The 21,994-nt window shown below is 51.0% G+C and overlaps 7 protein-coding genes across 7 annotated transcripts; 3 read left to right on the top strand and 4 right to left on the bottom strand.

Annotated features, from left to right (window-relative positions):
* Positions 1-22: 22 nt before the first annotated feature.
* On the top strand, positions 23-998 carry PtrM4_099190 (Transcrip-reg domain containing protein; the record flags this gene model as incomplete). The annotated part of the gene is made up of 2 exons (XM_001933725.2): positions 23-177; positions 230-998. The coding sequence occupies 2 exons, from the start codon at positions 23-25 to the stop codon at positions 996-998; spliced, it is 924 nt and encodes a 307-aa protein (XP_001933760.2).
* A 176-nt stretch (positions 999-1,174) lies between these two features.
* Positions 1,175-2,545, bottom strand: PtrM4_099180 (uncharacterized protein; the record flags this gene model as incomplete). The annotated part of the gene is made up of 1 exon (XM_066107297.1): positions 1,175-2,545. The coding sequence occupies one exon, from the start codon at positions 2,543-2,545 to the stop codon at positions 1,175-1,177; it is 1,371 nt and encodes a 456-aa protein (XP_065962965.1).
* Positions 2,546-3,085: 540 nt separating this feature from the next.
* Positions 3,086-4,349, top strand: PtrM4_099170 (DUF1640 multi-domain protein; the record flags this gene model as incomplete). The annotated part of the gene is made up of 2 exons (XM_001933726.1): positions 3,086-3,961; positions 4,017-4,349. 2 exons carry the CDS (start codon positions 3,086-3,088, stop codon positions 4,347-4,349), a joined length of 1,209 nt encoding a protein of 402 aa, XP_001933761.1.
* A 2,098-nt stretch (positions 4,350-6,447) lies between these two features.
* PtrM4_099160 (uncharacterized protein) lies at positions 6,448-7,588 on the bottom strand (the record flags this gene model as incomplete). The annotated part of the gene is given in 4 exon segments (XM_066107296.1): positions 6,448-6,815; positions 6,835-7,156; positions 7,180-7,473; positions 7,535-7,588. The coding sequence occupies 4 exon segments, from the start codon at positions 7,586-7,588 to the stop codon at positions 6,448-6,450; spliced, it is 1,038 nt and encodes a 345-aa protein (XP_065962964.1).
* A 4,011-nt stretch (positions 7,589-11,599) lies between these two features.
* Positions 11,600-12,560, bottom strand: PtrM4_099150 (uncharacterized protein; the record flags this gene model as incomplete). The annotated part of the gene is made up of 3 exons (XM_001933730.2): positions 11,600-12,203; positions 12,264-12,505; positions 12,552-12,560. The coding sequence occupies 3 exons, from the start codon at positions 12,558-12,560 to the stop codon at positions 11,600-11,602; spliced, it is 855 nt and encodes a 284-aa protein (XP_001933765.2).
* A 4,645-nt stretch (positions 12,561-17,205) lies between these two features.
* PtrM4_099140 (Cohesin-load multi-domain protein) lies at positions 17,206-19,662 on the bottom strand (the record flags this gene model as incomplete). The annotated part of the gene is made up of 1 exon (XM_001933731.2): positions 17,206-19,662. One exon carries the CDS (start codon positions 19,660-19,662, stop codon positions 17,206-17,208), a length of 2,457 nt encoding a protein of 818 aa, XP_001933766.2.
* An 836-nt stretch (positions 19,663-20,498) lies between these two features.
* Positions 20,499-21,827, top strand: PtrM4_099130 (hydrolase alpha-beta-hydrolase protein; the record flags this gene model as incomplete). The annotated part of the gene is made up of 1 exon (XM_001933732.2): positions 20,499-21,827. One exon carries the CDS (start codon positions 20,499-20,501, stop codon positions 21,825-21,827), a length of 1,329 nt encoding a protein of 442 aa, XP_001933767.2.
* Positions 21,828-21,994: the final 167 nt, after the last annotated feature.

Below are 21,994 nucleotides of genomic sequence, written 5' to 3'. Positions count from 1 at the left end.
TGACTAAACTATCTCGGCCGCCATGTCAGCCTCATTGCGCCGGACAATCTTGTCTGCTATTTCGAGTGATAGTGTGCTGAATTGCACCTGTCGTAATGTCTCACGTGCAAATAAGTGGCGCATACAAGAGCGGGTTCGATGTTTGAGTACCTCCCCGCAATTGCAGTCAGGTCACTCGTAAGTAGCCTTGGTTTGGCATGTATGAGTGTGATTGACAGTTTGTATACAGGAAATGGGCGACTATCAAGCACGACAAAGCGAAGAATGACGCTGGAAAATCCAAGCAACGGTCCCTCATGACCCGCGACATCACAAATGCCGTCAAACTCGCCGGCCCAAACCCCGACCTAAACCCTCGCCTCGCTCTTGCCATTGCTACCGCGAAGAAGTCAGCCGTCCCAAAAGCATCTATAGAAGCCGCTATAGCGCGAGGTCAGGGTCTCTCTGCCTCTGGTGCTGCCCTAGAGTCGCTCGTTCTAGAGGCTATCCTCCCACCTTCTATCGCCACGATAATAGAATGCCAGACGGATAATAAGTTGCGCGCGCTGGCCGACATGCGCTTGCTTGTGAAAGAGGCAGGTGGCAGCGTCTCTACAGTAGCCTTCATGTTCGAGAAGAAGGGGCGCATAATAATACGGAAAAAAGACGGCATGGGTGTTGATGAATTACTCGAGCCAGCGCTAGAAGCTGGTGCGTTGGATGTGGATGAAGACGCGGACGGTAGGGTGGTACTGTACACCGAACCCGCAATGACAAACAAGACAGCCGACAAACTGGCAAAAGAGCTGGATCTAGAAATCGAGGAGAGCGAGGTCATTTACGACCCGAATGAGGATACCAAAGTCCCCTTGGAGGATGAGGCTGCGGCACACGCCTTGAACAAGTTTCTGGACGGGCTACAGGAAGTACAGGGTGTACAAGGCGTATATATGAATTGGACAAAGGGTAGCATCGGAGACGAGGTGTGGGAAGAGCTGAGCAGCAAAGTAACGACATGATGCCCTCCACTCTACATAGAATTTGTATCATAAAACATTGTACAATACTGTACATAACATGATCCATGGGCGAGCGGCGCACACGGGCGAGCGGCGCACCCCACCAACTTTTGCAACTTTAAAGCGATGCATCTCAACAACGCGATAATATTATTGCTAGATATTGATACAGTAGATTACTCTATATTAATAGTATCAGTCTTGCATGTGCGCGAGTTGTGCCCAGTCTCCTTGCACCTAGTGCAGCGCCTTTGAGCCCGCTGGCTGAGGCCTGATCGCGCTCCTCCTTGACGCTCTTCATGAGCAATCTGCTGGTCAGCCTCATTTTGAGCCAGTATATCCTCTCCAGCTCCCTTTGTGAGTACTCCATGCTTCTGTATACGCCTTTTAGAGCGCCGCCTACGCTCTGAGGCTGCGCTATTGGCCTTCTCAAGACTAGAGATCCGATCGCGCATCAGCTCAGCAGAGAGCATCATCACCTCGGCGCCCTTCTTTAGCTGGTCAATCGCCATAATAATTGAAGCTGGTGATGAGCTCTTGTGCTGGCGCACGCGCTCACGTATTAGGCTTGACTGAGCCTCAAGCTCACGCGCGTTGCTCGGCGTTTGAGCTACCCAGGGAGCCTCTGGCAGAGCTGCTGGAGGAGTAGGTGTACGCAGTTGTACATCTACCTTTGATAGAACAGCCTCTGGTTGTAGAGGAACAAGGCCTGCGCCGCGGAAGGCTGAGCAGATATTGGCTGGCGTGAACGCTTGATCAAATGCTGCCTTGAACGCTGGCAGAAACTCTAGCTTGGTGATGTGGTTGATGTGGTTGCGCATAAGGCTCTCCACCTCACGGCTGTACGCGCGCTTCAATGGCGAGAAGCAGCCAACATCAAGTGGCTGGAGTAGGTGAGATGAGTGAGGAGGCATACAGAGCGTATGGATATTGTTCTCCTTGCAGAGCTCCTGGAACTCTAGAGATTGGTGGCTCTTATGGCCATCAATAATAAGCAGGCGACGCGCGCCTACACTACGAGCCTGCGTGTGAGCGTTGAAGTGCTTTAGCCACTCAACTCCAAGCTCATTATTCGTCCAGCCATTATCGCTGACTGCGATCGCCCAGTCGCGTGGGATCTCAGCTTCCTTATACCAGGCTGATAGGTGGTACTGGCCAGCGAAGATGAGGAACGGTGGGACTGACCAGCCAGCAGCGCTGATAGCAGCGATCAGCGTTACCCACTCGCGATTGCCTGGCTGAATACTCTTCGGCCTGCCTCTCCTCTCTGCTCCTGTTATAACTAGCTGCGTTGTAATCTTGCCCATCATAAAGCCAGCTTCATCAAAGTTGTAGACGTCCTCATCGCAGATACCTAGCTCAGCCTTTGTCTCTTCTACAAGCTTAAACCACCTCTTTATTAATGTTGCATCCTCACAAAGAGCTCTCTGCCTATCGTACGCTTGGTTGAAACACGTCCGAAGACTGTCTGTACGCTTAACAAAGGTAGATGGCCAGTTGACTCCAACCTGCTCTCCACCACGCGCAGCCAGCAGCTTATCAGCCATATCACGTACAGCTGTGTAGGTAGGCGCAAATCCACGCAGATCTAGCTGAAGTATATAGCTAATAATCACCTCCTCTTCTCTCTGGGTAAGCTTCCTTGAGTTGGGCGGGCAATCGCGTCGGGCAGGTATACCAGCGCGTCGGCGGCGGAGCGTTGTTTCGGCTACGTTGTAGACTACTGCAGCAGTACGGGTACCTTGGATCTGGTGCGCATTAATAGATGAGATAGCAAGCTGAATATCTGCTTCATTTGATAGTAATTGAGTAGCGCTGCGTTGAGCCATTGTAGATTAAGATCAGTAAGGTGAGTAAAGTTGGTGGGGTGCGCCGCTCGCCCGTGTGCGCCGCTCGCCCATGGATCATGTTATCCCATGCAAACTAACATGTCCATGTTGCGATGACGGAGCGGGTTCGGGAGTAACACCCACTTAAGGTAGGCCGATCCCCCGCTAACTAAGCTGTGACTGGGGCGACCAAAATCTCACATCCACATCCACAACTGCAATTCCATCTGAACTCTTCCACTCTCTTCTCAGCACGAGATGGCTGCGCCTAGGTTACCATTCTTATGGCCAATGCTGTTCAAACCAGCGACATCGCCCCGTGTAACCGCCTCAACATGCAAACAGAACGCGTCGCTTCAAAGCCCCACGCGACGAGGGCGCAGACAGCTTACTACCACTGCTCGCCGGTCAGAGCAACCAGTCATTCAGCGATACGGAAAAGCATACGAGCACACCGAACCAGAACTCAACCAAGCGCTACCAAAAGAACCTCAACAAAAGAGCACAGAAAACCCCGCGCAGGACGCCGTTCATGAAGAAGAGGAAGAAGATGCGCCGGCTGCCACAAAAAGTCCATCGACACCTTCCAAAGCCACAATAGCAGAAGAGGCTGTTCCTCCCATCGTACCGCCACCCGAACCTCCCAAAACAGGCGAAAGCAAAACCCTCGATAGCGTTCTCCACATGCCCACAGCCGCCGAAGAAGAGTACCACAAAGCGCCGCACCTCAAAACACCCCCGTATGTCCACCACTTTGACACCTATGGTCTTGTACGAAAGCTGGCGCAATCGTCTTATACGCCCGCTCAATCTATAACTATCATGAAGGCCGTGCGACAGACGCTCCTATCCAACATGGCTCTGGCACGCCAAGGCCTGGTCAGCAAGAGCAATGTTGAGAATGAGACATATCTATTCCGGGCAGCATGTTCGGAACTCAAAACGGAGATTGGAAACGCCAGGAAGGGTGAAATGGAGAGAATGCGCACAGAGAGGGGTCAATTGCAGCATGAAGTCGACATCCTGGGGCAGAGGCTGGGACAAGAGACGACGGCATTGCGGGACGAGCTCAAGGGGCTTTTCGACGACCGAAAAATGGCCGTCAGGCAGGAACAGAGACACATGGAAACGAAGGTCTGCCATCCCATCTTCACAAGAAAGAAACACCACCAGACTGACTTTGTCCCAGATCCAAGAGCTCAACTACAAAATCACAGTCGCACTAAACTCCGACGCCCGCTCCGAAGTCGAAGGCCTCCGCTGGGTCCTCACACGCCGCGCCGCCATCACAGTCGGCGTCTCAGCATTCATGCTCTTCGTCGCTCTCCGCTACACCAGCTACGTCCAGCACCAATTGCAAGAGGAGAAGAGGAAGCAGCCTCCGCACCGCCCGAGCCCCTTGGAAGATATGGCGGACAGCATATCAACGGCAAGTAGACCTGTTCTCGATCCCGCTAGTCCGACAACACAAGACGCATTAGGCGGCGAGCTATTAGCCACAGAGGGTGTGTCTTTGGGATAAATAGAATGCGACCCGTCTATAGTTTGTGTCTCCTCTCCCCCCTCGCCACCCTCCCAAACTCCTCCTGCGGAACGCCCTTGACAAACCTCTCCAACCCCCCCCATAACCTCGTCCACATTACTCCTCTCGAAAACCCCCCTCCACGGCCCCTGAATCAGCCTCTTAATCCCCACCACACTCTCCCCATTCAAGCCCTCAAAACTTTCCCTCACCTCCTGCATCACCAGCCCCAGAAACCTGTCGCTGTATCCCTCCGACCGCTCATCCCCCGCGCCGTCAAACACCTTGTTCACGAACCCCGTTGCTAACAGCTCGGCGCACGTGATGCGCTTACCCAGGATTAACGCTTCGTTCGCTTTGGGCAGACCCAGACGACGCATGAGCGATATACAGGCGGCGCCTTCAGTGACAAGGCCGAGGGATGAGAAGGGCGTTAGGAGGTAGGCGTGGGGTGCGCTGTAGATGAAGTCGCTGTGGGCGATTAGGGCTGCAGAGAGGCCGACGGCGGGGCCGTTGAGGGCGGTGATGAGGATGTTTGGGTGGGTGTGGAATGCGTGGGTTATCTAGTTGTACGATGGTTGGCGATGGGTTAGTTAGGGGGGAAGGGGGATAAGGACGTACATGTAGATTCCCAGCAACGAAATTTTTGAGCCATTTTTCTCTCTCTTGCACATCCCCTCCCTCTTTCCTATCCTCTTTCCCATCCCCGGCGCCGGCTCCACTACCAATGGAACTAACATCCGCCCCTGCGCTGAAAAACCGTCCTGTCCCTGTTAACACGGTGATGTAGACATCGTCTCTTGCGGCTACTTCATGCATGGCGCATGCTAGTTGGTGGTAGTGTTGACAACTTGACTAAGAAATCGATCGAGACAAACTCATGCCTAAACATCCAACACAACACTCATCCTAAAAACCCCCCCTATCCAAAATGCCATGCCACCACACAATCGCGTGCAAGCGAACCGACCAACCGACCAGAACCCGCGCTACCACTAGCCCAACTCCAGACGCGAGCGCGAGTGCGGGGTTACTTACCTAACTTACCCTATCCACCCCGCCCACCTACTTAGCGCGTTCAGGAAAAAGATTAGATCAAACGCAAATCACCGACGCCGACACGCCGAACCATCACCGACCGATCCAGTGCTCACAACTTTGTTTGCGCATCGCGCCGCCGCTCGCCGCCTCCAACAACGCTCGTACAAAGCACGAATACACGAGGGGAGTGCTGCGCAACGACAACGACAGCGAAACGATAGCGAAACGACAGAGGCGGTGAAGTAAGCGATAAGGAAAAGGATAGTGAAAGAAAGGACAGAAAAGAACAAAAGGAAAACAAAAATGGCAGGACCCAACCTCGAAGTCTTCAAAGTACACCCATACCCTTCCCTCTTCTACCTCCCCTCTTAAACCCATTCAGCCCACTAACAACCCCACCACACAGTTCGGAATGTACATCCTCTTCCCCATCTCGATAATGTACTACTTCGGCACCAACCTCGATGGCAAATTCACCGTCCCAGACTTCTGGCCTAAACCGGGGCAAACACACAAGATACCGTATGATAGGGATGAGATTGCAAAGGAGCTGGAGAGGTTGAAGGTGAGGAATTTGGAGAATAAGAGGAGGAGGGAGGCGCAGGAGGGGGTGGGTAGGGGGAGGAGTAGGTGGGGAGGAGTAAGAAGGGTGAGGGTTAAGGGGGGATGGAATGGGATGGGATGGAGAGAGGATGGGGGATGAGGGTAAGGGATACATATCGTGAATTTGGGAAAACCGCATCTGTATAAAACATGGAGGTGGCTGTAGGATATGAGGCATGAATATGGCGTTTTAGTTTCTTTTGGGCAATTGATAACCCCAAGTAAGGTGAAAATGCGACACCGCAAGCTTATGCAATCTATTCTCTATCAAGCTTTTGCTATCTACGACATTGCTCCATTTTCATCGGGATACCCAGATATATAAGGTTATCTTGTTTTCTATTGATGGTCCTGGATTTACGCCACTATTCGATTTTCTACGGACATCCTTAAATCTACGCCTTTACCCAACTACATCCCCCAAAGACTTTTCATGACATGGCACTAAATCGGCTCATTCTTCATCTGCTCCTACGGCGATCACCCAAGCAACAATCTTCTCCCTCTCCCTCCAGATGACCGCATCCCCAATCTGAAGCCGGTATGCACCATTTATATACGTCAAAGCAAGGCGAGCATTCAAATGATCCCCCTGCAACCGATAAAACATGGCCATCCTATACTGCAGCTTCGCAAGGTGCTCAGGGGAAGGAGTGTACTTGTAGTCCTTCATCCAGTAATTCTCCCTCACGGACTTGATCACCATGATCAACGCGTTTTCACCCAAAAGCTCCGGTGCGAATCCCGGCATAGCACCGACCTGCACATGCGCAATGTTGAGCTGCACGAGGAAGTAGATTGCAGCAAGTTGCGAGACGAAGTCTTCGCCTCCACGACGAACCAGCTTGGGCCAGGAAGATGACTGCAGCGGCAAGACCGCTGTCCACATGGCCTTTGATCTGAACGCCCTGAAAGCCGTAGAGGTTATCCGTGAGAGGCTTCAGGAGTGCTTGTTGAGTCTTCTTTGTGAAGAAGTCGTCAAACGAGGGCGATATAGGATCGGCTCGCATGTTTGCCAGGTTGGGCGCTATGGTAACGGACATTTTCAACTTGGAGATTAGCCCCGTTGCGTGTGCTTCCAAGTATTTGAATGCGTTCCAGACTTTGACTAGGTCGTCCAGGCAACCCACCGTCTCGTAGTGCTCGACCCTTGGAGTCGAGGTCTATAGCAAGCTATAGCAAGTACGTATCCCTTGAAGTTGTTGACAGCACGTTCGTTTGCAGAAACTAATGGAGCTTGGTATCCACTGAGCGCAGCTGGCAGTGGAATGCCCTTGACCGATGTGATCTTGACGAAGCAATTCGTCAAGACCATGACGTCGTAGGCTTCGCGGTATATCTCCTTTGATCTACAGAGTATGGCTGTCTCGACTCCATGTTCGACGAGTGTGTTAGTCTCCATGTAGTTCACGATATCTAGAGAGTTGGCAGTCTTCTCGGCCGGCCGCGTGAACTCGCAAAGCAGGACGCGATAGATCTTCTTGCGTATCCGATGAAAAGTATTAGTAGTAGTCTTTAGGTGATAGATTTTGAGACTTTACCTCGCCAGGGAGGTCACGGAAGCGGAAAGACGTGATTGGCATAATGTTCGTCATTGTGACTGTCCAGTGGCTTTGTAGGTGATGATCAAAAGTGCTCGAATACCCGAGAAGGGTTAAGAAATTGATGGTAGATGGTTGGTTGTCTGGCACACTGTGTGGTGAGGGTTGCAGCTCAAGTTGATGTGTGTACGTTTTGTTTTGTATGGAATGCGGAGACTCCGGGGAGTGGGGTAAGCAATTTCGCGCTAAACGCGCTGTCACATGATCTGATCCGTACCAACTCTCAACGTTCCACATACGCCCGGTGAGGATATCCCTGATATCTATGTGCTGAACCACTTACTCAGATCTGAGGTTTAAGGACAGAACTCGATTTATCCTTGTAGTCTAGATGTTTCATTACTAGTTTGCTAATCTGGTACTGCTTAACAAGAAGAGGCAACCGTGATTTGTCAAGCGTCCGTAGCCGTTGCAACTCGTGCAAATATGAACAGAGTAAATTGATAATTTTATTCAATTTCTACCGGATGACGCACGACGTTACCACGTAGTTGTTTGCAAAAGTAAGCAGATGTTTCCAGAAACACCTCTAACACGTAAAGGAAAGAATTTCGCTTTCTGTCAACCTCCAAGAGATCGCTGCACCGGGGTGACTTGTGATGTCATAGAGCAAAAAGAGAGCTTTTCTATTCCAGTCGAGAATGTCTACGAGTAAAGTATGTATACAAAAGTCATGGATGTATCTGCCGTAAATGTATTCGTGAGCCTACCTTGCCCTACAATCTGGCGACAACATAACCAACATTACATGTTGACTTCTTGATGGATACACCTTATTCTTTAGCCTTTACAGCTGATTCAAGTTGCGCCCTACCCGCATGCGAGCAGCTCTCCACATAGCCCTTTCACTTCATTCCAGGAAAATAAGTCCTGACGTATATACACCTTCTTCGCACGACCCCAGACAGAAATAAAACCCTTGTGAGAGCACCGTGTCCTTTTCCCAGCGACCAATGGAAAGTTCCGAGATCTAGAAACTCAATTAACCCTTCAACTCAGCTCACTCAGTCACACACCGTCCAACCAAGCCCCAATCCTTCGCTCCGTACACACACTGCATTCACGTTCCAGCTCTCCGCCAAGACGCAACACAGATACCCTGTGGAAGCCTAACCTTCCTACCCCATTGGCCGAGCCTAGCCAAGACTGCGAAAAAATAGCCCAGAAGCTTCTCTACACGCCACACCACCAACCGACCATCCTCTCACACTCCCAAATTACACGTGCCGTGCTGTATGCCGCTCTTACGGCTACGGAATCACATCCCCGCCGGGGTCCAGGGTGGACAAGTTTTTTTTGCATAACCCGGTTCGGCAGCGTAACCGAGGATGCGGCTACTGGGGGTTGAAAGGGCTGAAAGAGCTGAAATACGCCGGCTTGGAAACGCCAACGGTGGCGGCTGAGAGGCGTTCTTGCAGGTGGCTAATCGGGTATTCTCGCTTTAAGGCGAACGGGTCTTTGCTTTTGCTGGAATCTGGGGAAATATTGGAACAAGGGATGTAGGTGGTAGGGGCGTTGGAAGGGGGTTTGGTCTGGGCTGGGGGAGTATGGTGGTGTGATGGGATTTCAACATGGCGATATGCTGCAGGATATGTTGGGAACATGCAGGGCCTTTCCTATTGGAAAAAGATCGTAAAACATGGTTCATCAAGCAATGCAAGACGCGAATCTTGCAACAACGGCAGGGTCTTCCAGGCGCTCAAGGTGATTACCAATATCCCCCCGTCTATGACTCCTCCAATCGCCGTAATAGGGAGGTGTTGAGGGTGCTCACAATCCGGTTACTTGTGTGTCCAAGTCACGCTCCTAAGATCCACCACCTACTCCTGAATCAGACGTGTTCCCGAAACTTTCGGTGCCAGCTGCACAGCGCCCAACACTAGCAAAAAATCTTGGTCCGTCCGACTCACATGCACCTTAGCTTGAAGCTAGAACACCACGATCGTCTTCTTCGCGAAGGGCCTAGTTAGCCCATGAACCCCCGAAATCATTCACGTTGACGGTTAGTTTCTACACTGCTAGTCTTAGCTTTGTACGACTTGGCGAGACCAACGCTTCACCTTCCCAACTAGAGTCTCCACCGGGATCTTCCCTTGCAACAAATCCGGTGTGTACACGGCATGGCAATCTCAGGACCCTCTTCAGAGGCAAACCCGTATCGACTGTAGATCCATGGCCTTGTCGCCCGACCCAGTAACCTGGTGCCCTAACACGTGTGCTCCGATGCTATTGTTTCCAGTCCGCGACTGCAGATCCTAGGTAGGCAGCGCTCAGACCGCCCAGCTCGAGAAAAAGAAAACATCGAATGACGAGCATCGCAAACTCAGCTTCAAAACGTACGATATCTCATGGAATTCCCGTCTTGGCCAGTTCGCGGATCACGGCATACGGCTCGGTCGATAATCCGGGTCGATGCGACGCTGTCCCGGTCCCGCGATTTGGGTCACAATGTTGCCTGTGGTTTCGGTCCGATTGTAAAGGGACTGAGTCGCTGTAGTCGGCGATGTCGATTTCGCATCACTTTCGTGCGCCCGGACGCAGCTGATGAGTCGCTTGCGATAACCGCGTTTGCTCGAGCCAAATTTCAAGGTAATTGCCGCGTCTTCCTTCGCTCGCGCAAGGATTGCGAGTGGATGAACATTATGGTTAGGACGTAGTCGGCCCGCGACCACGAATGATGGGTCTTTGACGGCTTGGAGAGCGGTACGGGTGGAAATGAAGCGTATATTATTATCATTATTATTATTATTATTATTATTATTATTATTATTATTATTATTATTATTCCATTTAAGTCCTTTTTCAGTCAGAGACTATGTAGGACTGGGCCGGAGGCCGTTCTATCTGGTTTTGTTTATCGTACATTTTGGGTATTTGTTTGGCTATGGCAGTTTAGGCTTGCTTCTAGCTAGATACTCGGTGTCTAGCTAGTGCCTGGTGCTAAAGAGCAGTTTGGTGAATAGAAAGAGATGTAGCAGCGGGCTCTTATGGCAAAGGAGAAGGCAGTGTTTTTAGTTTTATACAGTGTCTCTCTGTGTGTCGTCTGTTAGCTGTCCTTGGTACCATTTTCTTGTTCCTATTCTAGTGCTAGTAATAAAAGCTAAAGTGGCTTCTATACCTAAAATGAAGCGTATAGGAGGTACGACATCAACATCGTTTCATCGAATTAGCTGTATTAAGCGATTGCTTGGGAAAGCTTGAAGAGATAGGTGTCGTACGATGTAGCTTGGCAATCAGGGGAAACTGGTGCCCGACCTTCACATGCACCGCGCTTCGAGATGATGGTGTTAGGAACATCCCGCGGGTGTCACGTCTCGAACTAGAACGCAAAGGGGCCTCGGTAGGAGAGCTTCGTATTAGTCAATCGGCAGGTTCTCTAGACTGTTCGCATTACAGATTAGCTAGACCCTCGAGCCATGTGGCGCTGCGTCCGGGTACGCGTGGATAATTAGACTAGGATCGTGATAGTACCCGCCACTTTCGATAAACATAGCCACTCACGGGCCACGGAACACGGGCACGATGAACGAGTGGTCGAGCCAAGGTCCGTATCGCACACGTCCCCAACATGCTAGCAATGTTGACAGTTGAGATTGCGTTGCGGATAGCGGATGGCCCGTCAGAAAGTTGCTCGCTGCATCGAAGGAAAGGACCCGTTACATGTGCGTGGCACATGAACGTCATATCAAAACATATGGTGATGGTAATTCGTTATTACGAAGTCGTATTGGAACAAGGTCTCCTCTGGTGGTATGACTACCATAGGGAACCGAGTAGAGGTATGTTAGGTCACCACGTATTGGATTGAACTACACTAAGAGCTGTTGTTCTGTCTTCTTATTATCATGATGATCTGGGGATTTACATGACAGATCATCATTCCGCGTCGGTCCTTCTGCTCGGGCTTACTTCCACGAGCCTCATCCCCGCCGACCTGGACTGAACCTTACATCTTCTCAACAAGTCGTAATAGATTGAAATTATTATATGTTTCGTACATGTCGTTTAATATGTCGGCTTCGGTCTTGTAACAAGATCCGTCTGACTCTCACCATCGCTAAGGCGCGAGCCATCTTCATAGTGTTGCTCATAGTGCCTGGAGATGTAGATACTCTTGTCAAATCCACCGACATCTGGAGATCTAGGCAGTTCAGAGCGTGGGCTCTCCGGAACTCCTGCTTCAAGCTCAAATTCGCGAGTCTGTCTCGCTGTGTTCCTGCCACGAGTGCCGATAGTGACGATTCTGCTGTTCTCACCAGTGCCAGTCCCTCTGCCAGAATTCCGGGAAGAGAAGCCTGGTATGAGTCTGACAATCAATGGCTTAAGCGCAGGTAGCGATGCGCAAACAATGGCCAGGTTAATCTCGATTGCAGACCAGTACGCCGCCCGTGCGGTGTAGTACGAGTTGTCTTCGGGATGTTTGAGCGCATTGATGACAGAGGTAAGGCGAAGAACCGACACGACGCATACGAACCAACCGATGGTGAGGACGGCGATGAGTGCAAGCTTCTGACGCATTGCAATCTGTAGGTTCCAGATTACCCGGACGGGAAGAAAGGCGACAGCAAGGTCTGTCACAATGTTGATGCTGGCATTCGCGTACCAAAGGCTGCAAGGATGGTTAGCAACTTTCTACAACCAGCCTCTATGGGTGTATATTCAAACTTACTTGTCATTCTCGAGACATTTAGCTGTCGGTTTCGCCAGGACATCCCAATAGGCATATATGGGGACACAGGTGAAGACTGAGCTTAGCAACGCCACCGTGCCCCAAACGACAATAAACCCCATGAGTACGCCAAGTGGTATGCGCATCTCAGGCACGGCGAATATCCGGTGGTACTGTAGTAAGATGGACACCTTCGTGGCGCAGAGACTAATGTTGTAGAAGATGATGCTCCAGAACAGCCACTATATAGTGTTAGATTTGCAGTACACAACTCTGATCACTGCGTACCTTGAGCATTTTCGTAACTCCTTCCGGATATGGAACAAAGACTGCATGTCTCCCGCTCCCAGCGTTTGCCTCTGTGTGGTGTCAGTAAGCAATGGCGTGATTGTTGGCTTAAATCTTACGCAAAACCTGGCATACTGCACATGCAGTGGATGTACAGGTTGACAAAACTATGATATAGTCCTAGAAGAATTAGATTCATTCATGTCCCGGCCGACTACGAGTTCTTACCTCCCATCCCAAGCGGCGTACAAGCCATCGAAGACGTGTAAAGAGTCGCAAGCAGACCGAAATGATTGCTAGAGCCGTAAAGGAAGTCACGAGAGAAATTTGGAGCGTACTTTCCTGGTCCTGTGCTAGGGCGGCCAGCTCAGGTGACATCTGATCCATGGCTGATGAGAGATGGGTAGTCAGAGATTCACAAGGGCATATAACTTCGTATTGCGTAGGGCCGATAGGGGAGAGCTATAACTAGGAGCACTCTACCTATGTATCATCGCCCGTGAGCAAACAAAGGTGAACGTGTCAGGCATCGCGCTCTAGAGTACCTGCGGTATTAGCTGCAGAAGCTAATATGTACCTCAATCCACCCGTGACAGGGATATCTGTCATTAGTCGCGGTATACGAGAATTTAAGTTTTCCGATGGACTAGACCCTGAGCGGTAATATCATGGAGATCTGGGGAGATGGCGCTGACGGAAGAGCTAGGCCTAGTTTGCACCACATAGTTACGTTCAGGCCAATTGAAACACGCCGTGATGCCCAGCCGCATAACTGTCCTGATCTTGAATGGTGCCTCTGCAACAGAGAAAGGCGGCGTTCGGTAGAGCTACCTTGATGACGTTGACTTTGACTTTGACGGAAGCGAGCAGACTCACGTGCGGGTGCGTGCAGTTCAAACGATTCCGTTTACGAACGGAGCAATCGGAAGAATTTCCATTCATCAGAATTTCAGGTATCGTCAGCCAGTTGGTAGGTGAAGATCCTTCAAATGCTTTGATGAGCGCGAGCCATACCACGCTGCCGTTGGCGGAGCTCCGTACGCAACTGCCCTGGTCGCACTAGGGGGGCCTGGAAAGACTTGGTGCGCCGCGGTCACCGAAGAAAGTGAATTCGTCGATTAGATGCGTTGGAAATTTCACCATTCTCTTTCTTGAAACATCATCTCTCATCCTTCGCGCTTCATCACCGAGCAGAGTGACATCGCATTGTTGTACTGGTAGGACGATGGGACGATCCTCGTTGAAACTACGGGACAGGAGCGTAGCGTTAGAGCTCTCTAAGCAATGGCCGTTGGTAGATGCTGTTAACGCCCAAGGTGTGAGATAGTGTGCGCCAGAAAGTTGGTGATGGGGTAAGTGGTGTGGGTATTAGGGTTAGCCAAGGGTCGCTGTTATTGTTCCGCACGCGTGTATCGACATCTGTCTGAAGCCCAGCATTAGTGTAGCGCCTGAGATGAGTAGTGGTGATTTGGTCTTCGGCAAGATCCATGCTAGCCGATTGCGAAACTCTATTGTAGGCATCTTCTATAGGCTCCTATCCGGGTTTCGCTGTATCGGATGGGCCCTTAGTCCGTGAGCCTGTACATGGCGTGAATAGTCTTGTCGATTAAGAGAAGTTTTACTTGGTTGCGTTATCGAGCGTCTCAAACATTATGCCTCGGTCGGAAGCAAGGACCCTAAGATGAACGACTCGAAAATGCTGTCGCATGGATGTGTCAACCTACACTTCAACCAATATGAGGTCTTGCGATACAGCCTATAAACGCCGAATTATGCAAGACAATTCGCTGACCAACTGCGTCTCAATCCAGAAATATACCAATCTCTTGACAATGCGGTGCTACAGGCGAATGACCAAGGGCAGACAATGACGCCCGTTGGCATCGCAAGGAACTACGATTGCGCGTAAAGTAGTTTCAGATAAGGCTTATTTCACCCAGGAACTCGGTGTCATGCTGACAATGATGCGATACGAGTGTAATCTGATTCTGGTCCTGTTCATGACTCAATTAGAAAGTCAGCACCAAATGTAGAGTGTCTACTTGAATATGCCGGCTTGGCATGAACCACTGTCAGTTTGTAAAAGCGTTGAGTTGCTTGAGGTCTGGACGTTTATGCATGCATGCAGATCTCGTGGGGGACAACAGAAGGAAGGAGACACCAGATGAGAACCATGACACTGAGCATGTCTTGGCACGCTAACCGAATGCAGGAGGAAGGGCCGTTTCATCTCGTAGACTTATCGACTTAACATATCATAGTGCTTTGAACTTACTACACTGCCTTGACTCTTGTGACCGGAAGAGGGGTTTATCGTCGTGTACCCTTCGCGAGTGTAGGCAACTGGATGCTTCACGGCCTACTTACTGCTTGGCTACTACTACTACTACTATTACTACTACTAGGTCTTTGGCTTGGACTACTACCATTTCATCTTTTCCAAACCAAGCTGGTCTCATCAAGAACTTACTTACCCCGATCCCAACATACATCCAACTCAGCCGAATCATACACAACTCAACTATTGCAGGTCTTCGGCCGAGCTCTCATATGGATTCTATCGTCGCTGGCAATAAAACAGTCTGTACTATTGTCTTTCAATATTTTCAGAAGTTCGGCCTGAATCGCAGACAGCGATAGTGGTAGTAATACCCCACTACATCCTCTTCACCGCCTTCACTCTCCACATCCCGAGATCATGATGCGAACCTCAGCCCGATCTGTCGAACATGGAAATTTCGGGTATCTCGAATTCCTTCAGCTCAATCTGTAGACACGCGTCTGGGAAGTCATGAGCTTCAAACTTACATCAAAAGAAGTCAGGGATATCATCGTGCAAACCGCATCTCACTACACCCCTCACAACATTACAGCGAAGTAAATCCGGAAACCCCAATATTGACATTACAGCGAAATAAAAACCTGAAACAACAGCATCTCCGTCACCACCATACGTCCATCATTACAGTCTATAACAGCTTTGAGTTTGTCTTTTCTGCGGTATTCACATAAACTTTCGGTTATAGTTGTCATGTTATCCAGCCTATCCAATCCAATCCACCGCGCCCATCACCGTACCACGCCGTAGTAGATAAAACCCTGTACCCACCGCATCCACGTCACCGCGCCCACGTCACGACGATATATTTTCTACCACATTACGTACCGGCTTCAATTTCATCTTCAGGGACACAACATGAACTTCCGGCTATAGCCAACACGGCACGCATAATATTACTACCCATATATCCAAGCCACTTCAATCCCATGACCGTCACATCCCAAGTCTCCCCCTCCGCTCCAAGAGGTTCAACGCCTGTTATACACCACTTTCTTTGCCACAGCTAGTCCAGCCTAGTCTTTCTCATACCAACTGTAACCTCAACAACAACTTCATTTTAATCTGAGCGTATAGAATTTCGACAAGGCTGACCCTCCCACACAACCGCAAACTAACGTAGTGCTAACCTGCCATAACCTCGTCACCATCAACCCCGCGCCAGTTTGTGCTGCGCCACCAGTCTTATCAAAGCACACCATTCCGTGTCAACTTAATCCTTGGCGTACCAAACTGGAGAAGCATCCATTACATGATTTGATGCGAGCTCTACCGAGTTTTTTTTTCACTTTTCCCTCCGTACTAAATTCAAAATTCCTCTTTTTCCCTGAATATCAACAGACATGAGATTTTGATTATACACTCACGCCACAGTCAAACCCCCGCGCTTAAAATAACCTTGTCACCGCATATACACGGCCCAAACCACGCACACATCTTCCCCACTCCCACACTTCCACTTTCGTTGCAACAGTCTAGCCTAGCCCAGTCTATCCCATACATAATTCCAACCTTGGCCCTGTTTCAACATACACATCGGAGGAAGCCAAGTTTAGAAAATTGCAAATGAGGTATGCGTAATGACCACACATGTCCAAACGAAACTTTCGGCAAACATACGTAAACCGCCAGATTGTACAGATCTTACTTACTTACTCTAACGCGGCTTCGTCCCAATTCTCGCAAAATCTCCCGTTTTCTTAGGCCTAGTTTAGCTTACTAGGACATCTTTAAACACACACCCCGATCATTGTACCAAACCCCCAATAATCAGACGATCGACCGTCTCCGTCTATGCCTATTTTCACAAGTCTTATACAACACTTTTCACACCCCCTCGTTCTTCCCATCTCACATTCACAACGTAAAAACCTACCTACACCGAAACCTCGTCTTCATTCCAACAGCACCCATCCCACTTATCACACCCATCGCACTGTCAAATGAGGTCCAGCACTCAAATATAAAGGTAGTTATATATATATATATATACTAATACGCAACATGAAATCATTTTACGCTTTGCTTTCCTTTCCTTGTCTTTACCTTGCAGAAAATAGTATGGTATCTCTCGAAAAATCACATAAACATCGGTTTAACCCACGCACACAGGCACGCACGCACGCACACGCACACGCAAACCCAGCACCGAAAAAACAGAAAACGCCGACATCACAACCCCCATATACATACATCATCACCCCACAACATCGATATCGCCATCAGCGTCCACCTCCCCCTCAGCATCGACATCGACATCGACCTCCTCCCCCTCCGCATCGACATCCGCCTCCCCCCCCACCCTCAACCACGGCCCTAAGCCCCCACCGGCAAAGCCCCCCACGCACTCTCAAACTCCCTCACCGCCTCATCCGCCTTATCCGCAAACCCATGCCTGCGATACGTATTCACACAAAGGCCCGCGGCAACAGCCTTCCAAACGGGTCTGCGGTTTTTAATCGCCTGGGACCTCGCGGCCAGCACAGCTTGAACGCTCTTCTCGCCGACGGAATCAGCGAAGAAGCGAGCGACGAAATAACACATAATCATGGCCAGGAATTCGAAGTTTTGCGTTTTATCCCCCACTTGACGCGCGATGCCGACGCACCGCTGGACTGTGTTTTTCTGGTGCGAGATTGCTGCCCCCTCGCCTTGGAAGGTTGCTACGAGGCGGAAGGCGGTGCGGAGGTATTGGTTGGAGTGGTCTTCGGCGAGGGGCTTGATTTGTTGGAATAATGTATCCGTGGTTGAATGGAGGGGGTGGTTTGGGTTTCTGATTATGAGGAGGCGGTTTAGCGCGGCGAGGAGCGCAATGTCCGTTCGAGCGGGTGTGGCGTGGCCTTTTTCCGGGACGCAGAGTTCAGGGATTGAAGAGGCGGCGAGAGCGGCGTCGAGGGCACCGTTGGTTTGCGAGCTAATGGAGGAAAGGTAGGCGAGTGTGCGGGTGAATGCTGGGTTTGCTTTGTAGGGGGGTTGGGAGATGCGCTTTTTTAGTTCGGAGAGCACGTTGCTGACGGTTGTGTGGTCGTCGTGGGAACAGGCCATTAGGCCGATGGCGAACATGGAGTACCAGTCTAGGACGAGGTTCCATTCTATTCGCGCGAGTGCGACGGCGGGGGGTATGCCGGTGATTGTGCGACGCTTTGCGGATTCTCGGAATCGTTGGTGGGCTTCGTTCATGTAGTGCATGCCTTTTTGGTGGAGGTGGCTGTCTAGGGCTGAGATGTGGAAACATAGCGCTCGCAGGTCTTCCATTGGTAGCCAGGAAAACACGAGCTCGTCTTTTCTCTCTGCGTTCTTTCGGAAGATGCCACCAGTGTCAAAAGTCAGATTACCGCCGAAACTTCGCTCGATGAGGACTGTGAAGGTTCCGCTCTCGGAGCTTCCATTCTCCCTGTCCTTGTCTAGAATCGACATGACAAGAGCATCAGCTTTTTGCCTGTCCGGACTACCAGTTGCAACACCACTGGCAATGTCGATGAGATCTAGAAGGGTGCCAAATGACCCCAATTCCTTGGCGGTCACCTGAAGTTGTAAACTCCGAGCCGCTGCAATAGCACGTTGCGCTTGCTCCAGTCTGTCTGCGACACTTGATCGCAGATGAACCATAGCTTCGAGTGCACAGCAAGCTACATATATGGCTCGATCTCCTCGCCGCTCTGCGTGACCCTGTATCGCGTGAAGTTGTTGCAAGGCGGGAACTACCTCAACACGTCCCGGTATTTGTAATGCAAGCGTGACCTTGAGGAAGCGTAACGCATACACCCAAGCAATGTGCTGGAACGTCTCGGCTTCGGCAATTGGTTTGTCCAAAGACTTCAGGCCAGCGCGGTGGTTAGTCTTGAACTGATATCGCGCTTGTAGATGTAAAGCAGCAAACTTGAGATCCTGAAGTCGATGGCGTCCGCACAAAGATATTTGCTTGGACAATATCTCCTCTATCCGACTTGATATGTCAGTAGCTTCAATGTCCGTCTCTTCTATCATCAAACTCGCATATCTCAGGCGCAACTTGGCCTCTTCACGTGGCGGCATGTTGAAATCCCGAAGTACAGTATCCATACACCCCATGGCTGTGGACATGAGTTTTTGATATTGCCGTATATCCGCATCCCTCCTTTCCCTTGCTATCAGAGATGCCATGCCACGGGCGGCCGCAATATATTCGTCGGCAGCCGTAAGCAACAAATCAGATAGCTCGGCGGGAAGTGCCTTTTGCGGAGGGTGAGCACGCTTTGTAGGGGTAAGCTGATGCGACGAAGACGACGAAGGAATGACGACCCGAGGATGCGTTTTGGGTTTCGAAGACGACGGATACGGGTAGGGGCTTCCATATTGGCTTGAGGGAGTCTGAGCCTGTGGTTGTACGCGCGGTTGCTGGGGCGTGGTCTGCGGCTGTAGAGGCGCCCGATGCTGGTTGTTATTCTGCGTCGGCGTGTTCGCAGGCCGCTGCTGGGGTCGAGGTACGTTTTCCTGATGCGACTGCGTTCTCTGCACCGGCTTCAAATTAGGTGGAGTCTGCGCTGTCTGTCCGCTATATCGGCGCTGTTGATCCCCTGACCCGTCGGACTGGGAAATGTCTGAGTTGCTGGCTCGCTGTACCGGCACCTGAACGTATCGTATTCGCGGGGGTTGCGCTTGCATAGGAGACGGATATTGTTGGTGAGGGTTCCTTGCCGGAATGACGACTTGGGGTTGCGATCGAATCTGGGGCTGCGGTGGTTGCATTTGCATCTGCATTTGCGGATATTGTTGGTTCGAGGGTCGCGGCATATTGGGCTGTGGTGACATCTGGTATGGTGATGGCTGCGACTGTTGATATCCCTGGGGCGCCTGCATCTGCATAGAAGGATATTGTTGATAGCCATTTGGGACATGTTGCTGGTATCCATTTGGCTGTTGCGGCGGTTGCTGCTGTTGCTGTTGCTGCGGAGGCGCATACGGAGGATATTGGCCGTTCGCATAGGCCTGCGGTGGCCAGTTGTAGCGCGGATCCATTCTATAGTGGACTCAGGCGGAGCGCAGTCACCGGAAGTCGATATAGGGGCGTTGCATTGCGGTCGAAAGGCGGGGTGTGAAAGTTGTCGTCCAACGAGGCAGTCGCGAACTTGAGTCTTGAGTCGCGAACGCGCCCTGTCGATTTGGCGGCTATTGCGAGGTAGACGCGCGCTTGCGACACCACACTTATGCAGGCTAGTCGACGGTTAGACCGAGGCCCGTATTCCGACGACATTTTCACTGCCATTAAGTCTGGAACGTGCTTTCATTCCAATCACTCGTGTGTCGTCAAACTTCGAGTCGGGGAAAACAGGATTCCCGTCTTACTCAGGCCTGCAGCTTCATGATCACAATGAGATATGATATCAAGTAAGAGGTAGATCAAGAAAGAGCTAGAGATAAGAGGAGGATAGTCACGGACATTTCGCATCTCAGGACTTTGTTCAAGATCTTGAGACCTAGACCGGATATTCAGATACATATTGGACCCTACCTACACATATAACGACATCTCGGTACAGCCAACAACAACCCGACAACCCATTAACAGTCTCTTCACCTCAACAACCTCACAATTCCACCGCAATCCTACACCCAGACTCCAAACAACCATGACATATCTATCCTGGCTCCTCGGCCACTCCACCACAACCTACACATCCCACCCAACCCCCCACCCACTCCTCACCAAAACCGGTCAAAAAACCTCCCTCCCCTCCCTCGCCCAAGCCTCCATCCCACCATGCCGTCTAAACCCGCTCCTCTTCAACGGCCACCTTCAAACCATGTACACCGCGCGCCCAGACCCCGGTCCGCCAATCTACTACAAGCGACAAATCTACCACTCCGACCACAGAGTGTACCCGGGAACCTTTGCCGTAGATTTCGTAGTTTCGAAAGAAGATGGTGAAGCCGCCGCCGCCCAAGAAGGGAAAGGTGATGATAACGATGCCGATGAACTACCAGAGCGAACCACAAACTTTTCGAACGAAGAATGGGATGCCATCGCCTCCACCGACACCAAACCAATGATAATAGCCCTCCATGGTCTAACAGGCGGCTCGCACGAAGTCTACCTCCGCGAGACGCTCGCCCCCCTCACCGCCGCGGGATGGACCGCGTGCGTCGTAAACGGCCGGGGGTGCGCTCTCAGCAAAATCTCCACCCCGCAACTCTTCAACAGCCGCGCGACGTGGGATATCCGGCAGACCATAAAGCACCTGCGTACTCTCTTCCCCAACCGCCCCCTCTACGGCGTAGGTTTCAGTCTCGGCGCCAACATATTGACCAACTACTGCGGCGAGGAAGGTTCGCGTTGCGTACTGCGCGCCGCGGTGGCGTGTTCGAATCCGTGGAATCTGGAGGTTTGTAATGTAGAATTACAACGCACGTGGCTGGGTCTGCACGTCTACAGCCGCACCATGGGACGCAATCTAATGGGCTTGTTTCATCGCCACCGAGCGCAAATCACGCAGATCTCTGACATCGATGTTGACGCGCTGTTGAAGAGTAAATACCTGCATGAATTCGATAGACATGTCCAGTGTCCCACGTGGGGGTACCCGACGGAGGGGGCGTATTACAGGGACTCGCAATCTGTAGACGCTGTGCTGTCTATTCGTATTCCTTTTTTGGGGATTAATGCAGAGGACGACCCGATTAGTAGTAAAGCTGGTCTGCCGACGGAGGAGGTGAAGCGGAATCCGTATACGCTGTTGTGTACGACGGATTGGGGGGGTCATCTGGGGTCGTTTATGTGGGGTGGGGGGCGGTGGTTTGCTTGTGCTACGGCGGCGGTTTTGAGGAAGGTGGATGAGGAGGTTGATTTTGAGAAGAGTGGGGAGATGCAAGGGGAGGAGGTGGATATGGGGGGGTTGGAGGGGAAGAAGTGGCCGGTTTTTGATCCGAATCATCGGCGGTTGATATTGCCTGATGCGTAGGTATGGAAGTTTGATATTTTGTTTGGGTATCATAGACTTTTAGATGTTTGTAGATCGTGTGTAGACCTTGTTTTGTGCTGATGCTGGCTTTCTGTGCCTTTGGTGACGCTTTTTCCCAATACGATTATCTCATGTGGACCATTCACCTGCTTGCGCCTGTCTTCTGT

This window comes from Pyrenophora tritici-repentis, chromosome 4, assembly GCF_003171515.1.
Source record: "Pyrenophora tritici-repentis strain M4 chromosome 4, whole genome shotgun sequence".
Taxonomy (NCBI): domain Eukaryota; kingdom Fungi; phylum Ascomycota; class Dothideomycetes; order Pleosporales; family Pleosporaceae; genus Pyrenophora; species Pyrenophora tritici-repentis.
Note: the sequence above shows the minus strand (reverse complement) of the source record. Positions and strands in the feature narration are given on the sequence as shown.